This window comes from Schistocerca gregaria, chromosome 2 (genome assembly GCF_023897955.1).
Source record: "Schistocerca gregaria isolate iqSchGreg1 chromosome 2, iqSchGreg1.2, whole genome shotgun sequence".
NCBI classification, from domain to species: domain Eukaryota; kingdom Metazoa; phylum Arthropoda; class Insecta; order Orthoptera; family Acrididae; genus Schistocerca; species Schistocerca gregaria.
In genome coordinates this window covers 358,336,297-358,349,457 of record NC_064921.1, presented here as the reverse complement: position 1 = coordinate 358,349,457, position 13,161 = coordinate 358,336,297, and the positions used below count along the sequence as shown (strand labels likewise).

Here is a 13,161-nt window from a genome sequence, read left to right as displayed (position 1 = left end):
TGGATAAACTGAAAGAACCAGAGGTTGTACAGAGTTTCAGAGAGAGCATAAGGGAACAATTGACAGGAATAGGGGAAAGAAATACAGTAGAAGAAGAATGGGTAGCTCTGAGGGATGTAGTAGTGAAGGCAGCAGAGGATAAAGTAGGTACAAAGACGAGGGCTGCTAGAAATCCTTGGGTAACAGAAGAAATATTGAATTTAATTGATGAAAGGAGAAAATATAAAAATGCAGTAAATGAAGCAGGCAAAAAGGAATACAAATGTCTCAAAAATGAGATCGACAGGAAGTGCAAAATGGCTAAACAGGGATGGCTAGAGGACAAATGTAAGGATGTAGAAGCTTATCTCACTAGGGGTAAGATAGATACTGCCTACAGGAAAATTATAGAGACCTTTGGAGAGAAGAGAACCACGTGTATGAATATCAAGAGCTCAGATGGCAGCCCAGTTCTAAGCAAAGAAGGGAAGGCAGAAAGGTGGAAGGAGTATATAGAAGGCTTATACAAGGGCGATGTACTTGAGGACAATATTATGGAAATAGAAGAGGATGTAGATGAAGACGAAATGGGAGATACGATACTGCGTGAAGAGTTTGACAGAGCACTGAAAGACCTGAGTCGAAACAAGGCCCCCGGAGTAGACAACATTCCATTAGAACTACTGACGTCCTTGGGAGAGCCAGTCATGACAAAACTCTACCAGCTGGTGAGCAAGATGTATGAGACAGGCGAAATACCCTCAGACTTCAAGAAGAATATAATAATTCCAATCCCAAAGAAAGCAGGTGCTGACAGATGTGAAAATTACCGAACTATCAGTTTAATAAGCCAGGTCTGCAAAATACTAACGCGAATTCTTTACAGACGAATGGAAAAACTGGTAGATGCAGACCTCGGGGAGGATCAGTTTGGATTCCGTCGAAATGTTGGAACACGTGAGGCAATACTGACCTTACGACTTATCTTAGAAGAAAGATTAAGAAAAGGCAAACCTACGTTTCTAGCATTTGTAGACTTAGAGAAAGCTTTTGACAATGTTGACTGGAATACTCTTTTTCAAATTCTAAAGGTGGCAGGGGTAAAATACAGGGAGCGAAAGGCTATTTATAATTTGTACAGAAACCAGATGGCAGTAATAAGAGTCGAGGGGCATGAAAGGGAAGCAGTGGTTGGGAAAGGAGTGAGACAGGGTTGTAGCCTCTCCCCGATGTTATTCAATCTGTATATTGAGCAAGCAGTAAAGGAAACAAAAGAAAAATTCGGAGTAGGTATTAAAATTCATGGAGACGAAGTAAAAACTTTGAGGTTCGCCGATGACATTGTAATTCTGTCAGAGACGGCAAAGGACTTGGAAGAGCAATTGAACGGAATGGACAGTGTCTTGAAAGGAGGATATAAGATGAACATTAACAAAAGCAAAACGAGGATAATGGAATGTAGTCAAATTAAATCGGGTGATGCTGAGGGAATTAGATTAGGAAATGAGACACTTAAAGTAGTAAAGGAGTTTTGCTATTTAGGAAGTAAAATAACTGATGATGCTCGAAGTAGAGAGGATATAAAATGTAGACTGGCAATGGCAAGGAAAGCGTTTCTGAAGAAGAGAAATTTGTTAACATCGAATATAGATTTATGTATCAGGAAGTCGTTTCTGAAAGTATTTGTTTGGAGTGTAGCCATGTATGGAAGTGAAACATGGACGATAACTAGTTTGGACAAGAAGAGAATAGAAGCTTTCGAAATGTGGTGCTACAGAAGAATACTGAAGATAAGGTGGATAGATCACGTAACTAATGAGGAGGTATTGAATAGGATTGGGGAGAAGAGAAGTTTGTGGCACAACTTGACTAGAAGAAGGGATCGGTTGGTAGGACATGTTTTGAGGCATCAAGGGATCACAAATTTAGCATTGGAGGGCAGCGTGGAGGGTAAAAATCGTAGAGGGAGACCGAGAGACGAGTACACTAAGCAGATTCAGAAGGATGTAGGTTGCAGTAGGTACTGGGAGATGAAGCAGCTTGCACAGGATAGAGTAGCATGGAGAGCTGCATCAAACCAGTCTCAGGACTGAAGACAACAACAACAACAACAACAACAATGGTCGACTTCCTTGCCCATCCTTGATACATTCTAAGATTGTGCTTTATCTCAAATGACGTAGTTGTCAATGGGATGTTAATCTTCATTGCTTCACTTAACATCTGAGCTCTTGATGTTCCTTCAGCTGCCTCTCATTTCTGTGGAGATTTTTTTTACAATTTTCCTATAAGTGGTATATATCTTTCTTATATCAAACAGTGGAAACTCCAGATAGGAATATCACCAATGTAGGAAAAGACAGATTGCTACTTAATGTAAAGGAGACGTATCAAGTTGCAGACAGGCACAATGAAAAGACACTCACATACAGCTTTTTGGCACTGCCTTCATCAGTAAAAGAGGCACACACATGCACCATTCATCCACACACACAAGCAAGCGCACCTCATGCACACAGGACCACCATCTCTAGCATCTCGGGCCATAATGGTGTATCTCAAGTGTCCAAGATTTCCATTGGGAATTGTCTTCTAGTCTAGATTTTCCTCTGCCTTCCCCATTTCATCTATAGGATCTCATCTCCTGTTGTATTCCGTTCCCTTGTTCAAGCTAGTTCTTACCTAGCACATCGTTTGAAACATAAAAATGTCGTTTGTTTCAACGTGTCCATGTCTCATCTTCTTAATTCCCAGTTGTCTAGTTTGTTATTTTGTAACCAATACATTATTGTCAGAGTCCAGTTCAATGTCCAGAAATATTTTGAAGTTTAAAAATGATTTCTGAATCACTGTCTCACCATGAAATAATCTATCTTGGATCTTCAAATTTATTCTATGTATTCAATTGTCTTTCATGATTATTAAACCATGTTTTTGCAGTATTCAAGAGGCAACATCCAATTTCATTCATTTTCAACCATCTCTGTTCACCTATTATTTTTCCATCTCTTCCCGTTCTCACTATAAAAGTTCAGTCTCCTATCACAATCAAATTTTTGTCTTCCTTAACATGCTGAATATCTGATTTCATTTGATCATTATTCTTTTCAGTTTTGTCATCAACTCCTGAGTTAATAGGCATATATGTTTGTACTGTAGTGGTGAATCACGGCTTCATAACTGTCTTGTCATCACACTACATTCCTTCTACTGTTCATAATAGTTCACCCACACTCCTATTTTTGTCATCATTATTAGAGCTACAACCTTTAATGAACAGAGAAAGCAAAGATAAACTTCACTGTGCACCTGTTCCATGAAAAGAAAGCACGTAGATTCGTAATTCCTAAAAATTTTATTTACCAAGGTACTGAAATATTGAAGATTAATGACAGAGTGGATTTTGTCCCTAGTATCTGACCCCTTTCCCTGTTTTGACTGAAGCTTGTTCCTGAAGCTTATGGCTTGAATTGTTCCAGTCATGTAACCACTATTGTGATGTTTATTTTAATGAAGTTCCAAATGAACACACACACACACACACACACACATACATTTCAGAAGAAGGACTTCTTTGTCTGCTATTCAAGGACTCCTCTATACTATGAGACTCAGAACTTCAATCATTTAGGACACAATGCCCTGCCCCTTCCCTACATCTAGATCTATATTCATAATCCGCAAGCCACCCAACGGTGTGTGACGGAGGGCACTTTATGTGCCCCTGTCATTACCTCCCTTTTCTGTTCCAGTCGTGTATGGTTCGCTTGAAGAACAACTGTCTGAAAGCCTCCGTGCGTGCTCGAATCTCTCTAATTTTACATTTGTGATCTCCACGGGAGGTAGAAGTAGGGGGAAGCAGTATATTCCTCATCCAGAAACGCACCCTCTCGAAACCTGGGGAGCAACACCACGATGCAGAGCGCCTCTCTTGCAGAGTCTGCCACTAGAGTTTGCTAAACATTTCCCTACCGCTATCATGGTTACCAAATAACCCTGTGACAAAACAAGCCGCTCTTCTTTGGATCTTCTCTATCTCCTCTGTCAACCCGATCTGGTACGGATCCCACACTGAATGAGCAATACTCAAGTATAGGTCGAACGAGTGTTTTGTAAGCCACTTCCTTTGTTGATGGACTACATTTTCTAAGGACTCTCCCAATGAATCTCAACCTGGTACCCGCCTTACCAACAATTAATTTTATATGATCATTCCATTTCAAATCGTTCCGCACGCATACTCCCAGATATTTAACAGAAGTTCCGCTATCATATAATCATACAATAGAGGATCCTTCTTTCTATGTATTCGCAATACATTACATTTGTCTATGTTAAGGGTCAGTTGCCACTCCCTACACCAAGTGCCTATCCGCTGCAGATCTTCCTGCATTTCGCTACAATTTCCTAATGCTGCAACTTCTCTGTATACTACAGTATCATCCGCGAAAAGCTGCATGGAACTTCTGACACTATCTACTAGATCATTTATATATATTGTGAAAAGCAATGGTCCCATAACACTCCCCTGTGGCATGCCAGAGGTTACTTTAATGTCTGTAGACGTCTCTCCATTGATAACAACATGCTGCGTTCTGTTTGCTAAAAACTCTTCCATCCAGCCACACAGCTGGTCTGATATTCCGTAGGCTCTTACTTTGTTTATCAGGCGACAGTGCGGAACTGTATCGAATGCCTTCCGGAAGTCTAGGAAAATAGCATCTACCTGGGAGCCTGTATCTAATAATTTCTGGGTCTCATGAACAAGTAAAGCAAGTTGGGTCTCACACGATCGCTGTTTCCGGAATCCATGTTGATTCCTACAGAGTAGATTTTGGGTTTCCAAAAACGACATGATACTTGAGCAAAAAACATGTTATAAAATTCTACAACAGATCGACGTCAGAGATATAGGTCTATAGTTTTGCGCATCTGCTCGACAACCCTTCTTAAAGACTGGGGCTACGTGTGCTCTTTTCCAATCATTTGGAACCTTCCGTTCCTCTAGAGACTTGCGGTACATGACTGTTAAAAGGGGGGCAAGTTCTTTCGTGTACTTTGTGTAGAATCGAATAGGTATTCCGTCAGGTCCAGTGGACTTTTCTCTGTTCCATCTCCCCCTTCCAGTCCTAATGACCGAGCGAGGTGGCGCTGTGGTTGTAACCCACCTTCTGTTATGTCATACTAGCACAATGGACTCGCATTTGGGAGGACAATGGTTCAATACAGCATCTGGTCATCTGGGAATTGCTCCAGGCAAATGCTGGTATGGTTCCTTTGAAAGAGCACGGCTGATTTCCTTCCCCACCCGTGAAACATTTTGAGCTTGTGCTTCATCTTTAATGACCTTGATGTTGGCAGGATGTTAACCCATTGTCTTCCTTACTTTCCAATCATCGTGCTCTGCATGAACTCACCGTGTGCAACGCTCATTCACCTACTGCCTTGCCTCTTCCACTTACATTCATATCCCCCTTCCTCCCCAAGCACCTGCACCTCTCAATCTCATTTGTCAGCCATCCTTTCTCAAACCGTCCTCTCACTCCCCGTGTCCTTCCCCCCTTGCCACTATATCTGGTGCAATCCCACACCCACTGTATGAATTATAAATCAACTATTAACTAGGATTTGGGATCTTTAGTAATTTTAGGTTCATGCCACATGTTTTATCGCATGCATGTTTAGGAGACATAATCCTCACATTCAAATTGCTCTTCAGAATATGATTTTAATTTCACTTACATGAAATTTTACTTTTCTTTCAGACGAGTTGATTGGAGCCATACAGAGGACAATTTTTTACTGTTGTGCAAAGTTGCTAGTATGTATCTTTGTCCAGTTCCACGACAGCAATTGATTCCTTTCCAATTAATCCGAGATATACTTCATAGTAAATTCCCGGTAAGCAATATCTCAAAGCTACTTTGCATTTAAAGTAATTACTTTTATCAGAATTGTAACCAAACTTCAGAGACAGTTGCTGAACATGTATGTGTTTTAAAAAAATAATGCTCTTGAAGGGGGTTTATTATGCTCTCAGTTAAAATTTTATTTTTCTGTAGGTATTATGTATTGTGAATATATGCTTAATAAAATCTGACACTCTTTTTCTCCCCATATAGGAATCACACAACAAAACATCCCGTGCATGTCAACGGCGTATATCATATATGATGAAAAATATGTCAACGTCCAGTAGTGTTGCATTGTTTTTAGAGGAAATTCGGCAAGATGCGGAAATAAAGAAAAAATTTGAGGTATTGTGAAATTCAATCATAATTTGCTTGTCTTTGCACTGATGTGACTGATGCTTTAAGGAAATCACATCTCTTTACATGAATATCTATAGGAATAGAGGACTTCATAATTAATCTGCAATCAAATAAAGTTAGAAAAACCAAAATACTTACAGACTCAGAGATTTCTACATCCATCAAAAGAGATGAAGTGATTTGAGGAAGCAATATAATCTGGAATTAAGTAGGAAAGGACAGCAGGTGAAGTTAGATAAAACACAGAAAAGTCAACAATGAATTGCTAGCAAAATATGAGGTAATGGAAGGAAGAGACAGAAAATAGGAGGATCTAAGATATGCAGAGCAAGGAGTGACACTGATAGGTAGGAGAGGAGGAGACAGTGAGTGCTCAGCAGCAGTATTAAAATGAGGTTAGATGTACCACCACAAAACAAAGGGCGGGAGTGAACTTTCAAGACAGGAAAATAATGAGGTGGAAAATTGGCAAGAGAGGATATGGAGAAGGCAAGGATGTGAAACTGGTTACAGTTGATGATGCATACAAACAGAAGCACAACTAAAAAGTTTGTGGGAATAGAGTATGTGCAGAAGAGACATGACAACTATGCAGGAGTTATTTATAGTTCAGCAGTAGCTGCTAAACACCAATTTAGGTCTTGTTCACATGTAGAATGCTGTACATCATTTGCAAGACATCAGGAATATGGTGTGACTGCTTTCACACATGATGTAATACCTGGTGTCAGTGCAACAAAGTGATTTATTTCTCATTCTTTTAGAGAACATAAAGTGCACTGATAGTTTGCAAAATCCTTTCATACCTTGATGTTCTGCACATAATAGAAAGTCCGCTTAAAGGTCCACCGAGGAAGTCTGCAGTCATGCCAGATCCTGTCAGCTGTTACGTAAAACACCTCAAAGAATTAACAACTATAGGAACCTAAATCACAACACCGTAGAACCGAGCAAGTTGTTAGCAAGAGTCTTCATTGAAATGCTGCAAGTCCTGGCAGTAACAATCATAGGCTGTTGATCTCAATCTCTAAAGAGAGACATACTGAGCAGAACTAACATCGGACTTTAATGCTGGGGAGAGTACAAATTTGTCTGAACACACACTGCACCAAACACTCATAATGATGAACCTCAGCAGCTGACGACCCATGCATGTGCCAATATTAACACTGTGACATCGGCAACTATGATTGAAATAGGCCTTTGACCATCAGCACTGGATGTTGTCACAATGGCAGAGCATTGCTTGGTCTGAATGAATCCCGATACCTTCTTCATCATGCTGATTGAAGAGTGTGATTATGTCTCCTTCCAGGAGAACAGGTCTGTTACACCTGTACTGTGGGACAGGGATAAGCTGGTAGCAGCTTCATTATGATCAGGGGAACATTCAGTTGGGCATCCATGGCTCCAGTGGAACTCTAGCTAGGCACCATGATGGCCAAGGAGTATCATACAGTGGTTGCAGACCATGTACATCCCTTCATGACAATCATATTTCCTGGTAGTTGTGGCATTTTTCAACAAGATAATGCACCATGTCACAAGGCCAGGAGTGTGATGGAGTAGTTCAAGGAACACAGTGGTGAGTTCCAATTTATGTACTGACCCCCCAACTCACCAGACCTGAACTCAATCGAACACATCTGAGATGTGATTGAATATGGCATCAGAGCTCATCACCCCTCTCCCTGAAATTTATGGGAATTAGGTGACTTGTGTGTGCAGATGTGGTGCCAACTCGTTCCTGGGACCCACCAAGGCCTCATTGCTTCCATGCCATGATGTGTTGCCACTGTCATCCATGACAAAGGTGGACATACCAGCTATTAGGTAGCGAGTCATAATGTTATAGCTGATTGGCATATAGGACATGGGCATCTTGTGCAAAAAAAGAAATGTTTAGGGCCTGAAGATGTCAGCTAAGACTGTTGAAACTTGTTCTCTTGAATAAAAAATATTTTCTTTGATCTTGACTTTTGAATGGTTTTTAACAGGAGAGAATGGTGTGAGGGAGGGGTTGGGTTTCAGCATGATTTCCAATTAGGTAATAGCCCTGTCACAGACAGGGGTCAAGTTTGAGGGCAACCACTTTTTACATAAATTATTTAGCGCGTTTACAATGTGGACCACACAGGGTGGGAACTTGGAATAATAGTTAATGTTGTCCAAAAAACCCTGCAATTCAGGTAAGTGTGTCAGATGAGATAAGAACTCTATTGCGGTGACATTCCAGTCAGTGGTCCTGGTTCCTGTTTTGGTGACCCATTCCCCAAATACTCCACTCCTGGCTGAAAAAAACCTGCCCTTCTCTAAACAATGATGCAGTCCTTTGTCTCACAGGGTTGTAAAAAGGGTGTGGACATTTTCCAAATGTTAATGGCGGGAGTATCCCGTGACAATGAGATCATGCAGGTAATTCATGCAAGCCAGAATATGCAGCATCAGCTGTTTCAGAAACCTTCAGAAAATTGTTGAGACTGAGGCAATGTGGGAGCCAGTTGTACTTGTACAATCCAAAAGTCATTTGAATGGCAAAAATGTTCTGTGATTCCCCATCTCAGGGTAACTGAATGTAAGCAGCAGTGAGATCTATCTGGGACTAGTATTCCCCTCCAGCAAATTTGGGGAGGAGATCTTGTGGTCAGGAGAGAAGTTTCCAACCATGATTAACCATTGATTGTAGCCTTGAAATTTCCACACAATCAGAGAAAACCATAAGGCTTTTTGATGATGACTAGCTCAACAATCAGCTCGTCAATCCTAACAGCCTAGAGACAATCTAGCTCCTGCTTCACAGCAGCACATAGCATAACTAAATTGCTCTGGCATAGTAAAAACTAGAACATGGGGTGATATGCACCTGAAAATCTGAAGTACATTATGAATCCAGCTGTAACAGAGATGCAAATGCAGTGCCTAGATCATCCAGTTCTTGGAAAGGAACTGCAGCTGACTTCATCAGAAACAGAAAATCCAAACACCGTGAGTGTCCACTCCAAAATGTTGGTGGCGAACAGGTGCTCAACATCAAATAATGTGATGAGAACCATAGCGCTTTTGTAGGCCAGGCCACAGTTGTCAAAAACTGCACTTGAAGAAGAATAGAAACGTCCCCATAGGCACCATAGGCAACCAAGTGCCACGACAGCAGGGGGGGGGGGGGGGGGGGCAACTCGGGTGAGCACATTTGTGCATAAGTCACATGATTTATCAAAGAAACTATGTCCCCTGTGTCCACCTAGAAATGGATGTCCTAGTGAGAAATGAGAAGCAGTTTCCACCTGAAGGGATAGCTCAGGGGGACTGCTGACTGCAAGGCATGTACAGTGTCTTGGTGCACTCATGAGATGAGATGGGATGGGAATGGGTTGTGCAGCTTCAGCACACTGGGTGGAGCTGCACCTCTTTGCCATAGCACATGCAAAACCCCCAGCAATCCAGATGGTCTGCTCGGGGGTGAACAGAAAAACGCTGCAGGTACAAACAGCACAGCCCCTGTTACTGTTGACAAGGAGTGACAGGAAGCTCAGGTGCCTTCGAGATACCAGACATTGATGAATCACAACACTGCTGCAAACTGAGGGTCATCCTATGCCTACAGCTTCCAGTTGGAACACTTAGTGATAAGTTAAACACTGCAATTTGTGGCCTGGCAGTGAGTTGTTCATATTAGTAGCTTGCACTATCCAAGCATGTGCTACTGTGATACTATGCCCTGTATGGCTATCCAGATCCATTTCCTCCAGTGGACATTCAGTTTCCACAGAGCCAGAGTATCAACAAACTTCAGATATCAGAGTTTCAACTACAGTGAATGTGAATGAGAAAGGACCACATTAAAAAACCTCGAAAGTTCTTTGTACAAAAGTTAATATTTTGTATTCTGTTTAGATTAACTTGTTTTGGATGTATAAAATTCAGTATATTTTCACTTGGATGAGAAATTTTGTGTGTTGTGTAGTATTATTCAAATCACAATCAGGCCATTTTAATTTAGGCTTTCCTAAATCAACTCAGATGAATGCTGCCTCTTCTTTTTTATTATGTAAGAAAAAGACCCTGTTTGCTTCCTCTGTTCACTCATTTCTATCTTACCTAGTGTTTCGTCTCCAATCAATGGTCTTGTCATGAAGGAGGATTCTTCTCTTTCTGAAACTTTTATTCTTGAAAACTGTTAAAGAGGCAGAGTAACAGCAATAGCAGTTGTCACTTTGTTATTTTCCTTGTTTACCAAGTATTGTGCATGTTGGGTCTTATTACTGGAGCAGACATGTGAAAGAATGGAAAGAGCTTGTGCTTCATCTTTAATTTTAGCAAGCAAATGTATGATCATATGATGTTACGTTAACCCTAAGTTTTTCTGAAAGAAATCAGCTGCTTCAGAGATAAATAGAATACTGGTTATGTTATAAAACTAGTTGTTGTTGTTGTTGTTGTTGTTGTTGTGGTCTTCAGTCCTGAGACTGGTTTGATGCAGCTCTTCATGCTACTCTATCCCATGCAAGCTTCTTCATCTCCCAGTACCTACTGCAACTAAATCCTTCTGAATCTGCTTAGTGTATTCATCTCTTGGTCTTCCTCTACGATTTTTACCCTCCACGCTGCCCTCCAATACTAAATTGGTGATCCCTTGATGCCTCAGAACATGTCCTACCAACCAATCTCTTCTTGTAGTCAAGTTGTGCTACAAACTTCTCTTCTCCCCAATCCTATTCAATACTTCCTCATTAGTTATGTGATCTACCCATCTAATCTTCAGCATTCTTCTGTAGCACCACATTTTGAAAGCTTCTATTCTCTTCTTGTCCAAACTATTTACGCCCACGTTTCACTTCTATATATGACCGCACACCCCATACAAATACGTTCAAAAATGTCTTCCTGACACTTAAATTTATACTCGATGGTAACAAATTTCTCTTCTTCAGAAACGCTTTCCTTGCCATTGCCAGTCTACATTTTATATCCTCTCTACTTCGACCATCATCAGTTATTTTGCTCCCCAAATAGCAAAACTCCTTTACTACTTTAAGTGTCTCATTTCCTAATCTAATTCCCTCACCATCATCCGACTTAATTTGACTACATTCCATTATCCTCATTTTGCTTTTGTTGATGTTCATCTTATATCCTCCTTTCAAGACACTGCCCAATCCGTTCAACTGCTCTTCCTAGTCCTTTGCTGTCCCTGACAGAATTACAATGTCATTGGCGAACCTCAAAGTTTTTATTTCTTCTCCATGGATTTTAATACGTACTCTGAATTTTTCTTTTGTTTCCTTCACTGCTTGCTCAATATACAGATTGAATAACATCGGGGAGAGGCTACAACCTTGTCTCACTCCCTTCCCAACCACGGCTTCACTTTCATATCCCTCGACTCTTGTAACTGCCATCTGGTTTCTGTACAAATTGTAAATAGCCTTTCGCTCCCTGTATTTTACCCCTGCCACCTTCAGAATTTGAAAGAGAGTATTCCTGTCAACATTGTCAAAAGCTTTCTCTAAGTCTACAAATGCTAGAAATGTAGGTTTGCCCTTCCTTAATCTAGCTTCTAAGATTAGTCGTAGGGTCAGTATTGCCTCACATGTTCCAACATTTATACAGAATCCAAACTGATCTTCCCCAAGGTCAGCTTCTACTAGTTTTTCTATTCGTCTGTAAAGAATTCGCGTTAGTATTTTGCAGCTGTGACTTATTAAACTGATAGTTTGGTAATTTTCACATCTGTCAACACCTGCTTTCTTTGGAATTGGAATTATTATATTCTTCTTGATGTCTGACGGTGTTTCGCCTGTTTCATACATCTTGCTCACCAGATGGTACAGTTTTGTCAGGACTGGCTCTCCAAAGGCCGTCAGTAGTTCTAATGGAATGTTGTCTACTCCGGGGGCCTTGTTTCGACTCAGGCCTTTCAGTGCTCTGTCAAACTCTTCATGCAGTATCGCATCTCCCATTTCATCTTCATCTACATCCTCTTCCATTTCCATAATATTGTCCTCAAGTACATCACCCTTGTATAGATCCTCTATATGCTCCTTCCACCTTTCTGCTTTCCCTTCTTTGCTTATAACTGGGTTTCCATCTGAGCTCTTGATGTTCATGCAAGTGGTTCTCTTATCTCCAAAGGTATCTATCTTACCCCTAGTGATACTCGCTTCTACATCTTTACATTTGTCCACTAGCCATCCCTGCTTAACAATTTTGCACTTCCTGTCAATCTCATTTTTGAGACTCTTGTATTCCTTTTTGCCTGCTTCATTTACTGCATTTTTATATTTTCTCCTTTCATCAATTAAATTTAATATATATATATATATATTCTGTTACCCAAGAATTTCTACTAGCCCTCCTCTTGTTACCTACTTGATCCTCTGCTGCCTTCACTACTTCATCCCTCATAGCTACCCATTCTTCTTCTACTGTATTTCTTTCCCCCATTTCTGTCAACTGTTCCCTTATGCTCTCCCTGAAACTTTGTACAACCTTTGGTTTAGTCAGTTTATCCAGGTCCCATCTCCTTAAATTCCCACCTTTTTGCAGTTTCTTCAGTTTTAATCTACAGTTCATAACCAATAGATTGCGGTCAGAGTCCACATCTGCCCCTGGAAATGTCTTACAATTTAAAACCTGGTTCCTAAACCTCTGTCCTACCATTATATAATCTATCTGGTACCTTCTAGTATCTCCAGGATTCTTCCATGTATATAACCTTCTTTTATGATTCTCGAACCAAGTGTTAGCTATGATTAAGTTGTGCTGTGTGCAAAATTCTACCAGGCGGCTTCCTCTTTCATTTCTTAGCCCCAATTCATATTCACCTACTACGTTTCCTTCTCTCCCTTTTCCTACACTCGAATTCCAGTCACCCATGATTATTAAATTTTCGGCTCCCTTCACTATCTGA

At 40.7% G+C, this 13,161-nt stretch overlaps 1 protein-coding gene across 1 annotated transcript in view; it reads left to right on the top strand.

Moving 5' to 3' along the window:
• The window catches only part of LOC126337063 (general transcription factor 3C polypeptide 1), a 333,645-nt gene that overhangs the window by 209,537 nt on the left and 110,947 nt on the right, over nt 1–13,161 (top strand). Inside the window, exons 21-22 of the mRNA XM_050001392.1 lie at nt 5,745–5,880; nt 6,102–6,236. Of these exons, the coding sequence (XP_049857349.1) occupies nt 5,745–5,880; nt 6,102–6,236 (271 nt within the window). The remainder of the gene's footprint in view (nt 1–5,744; nt 5,881–6,101; nt 6,237–13,161) is intronic.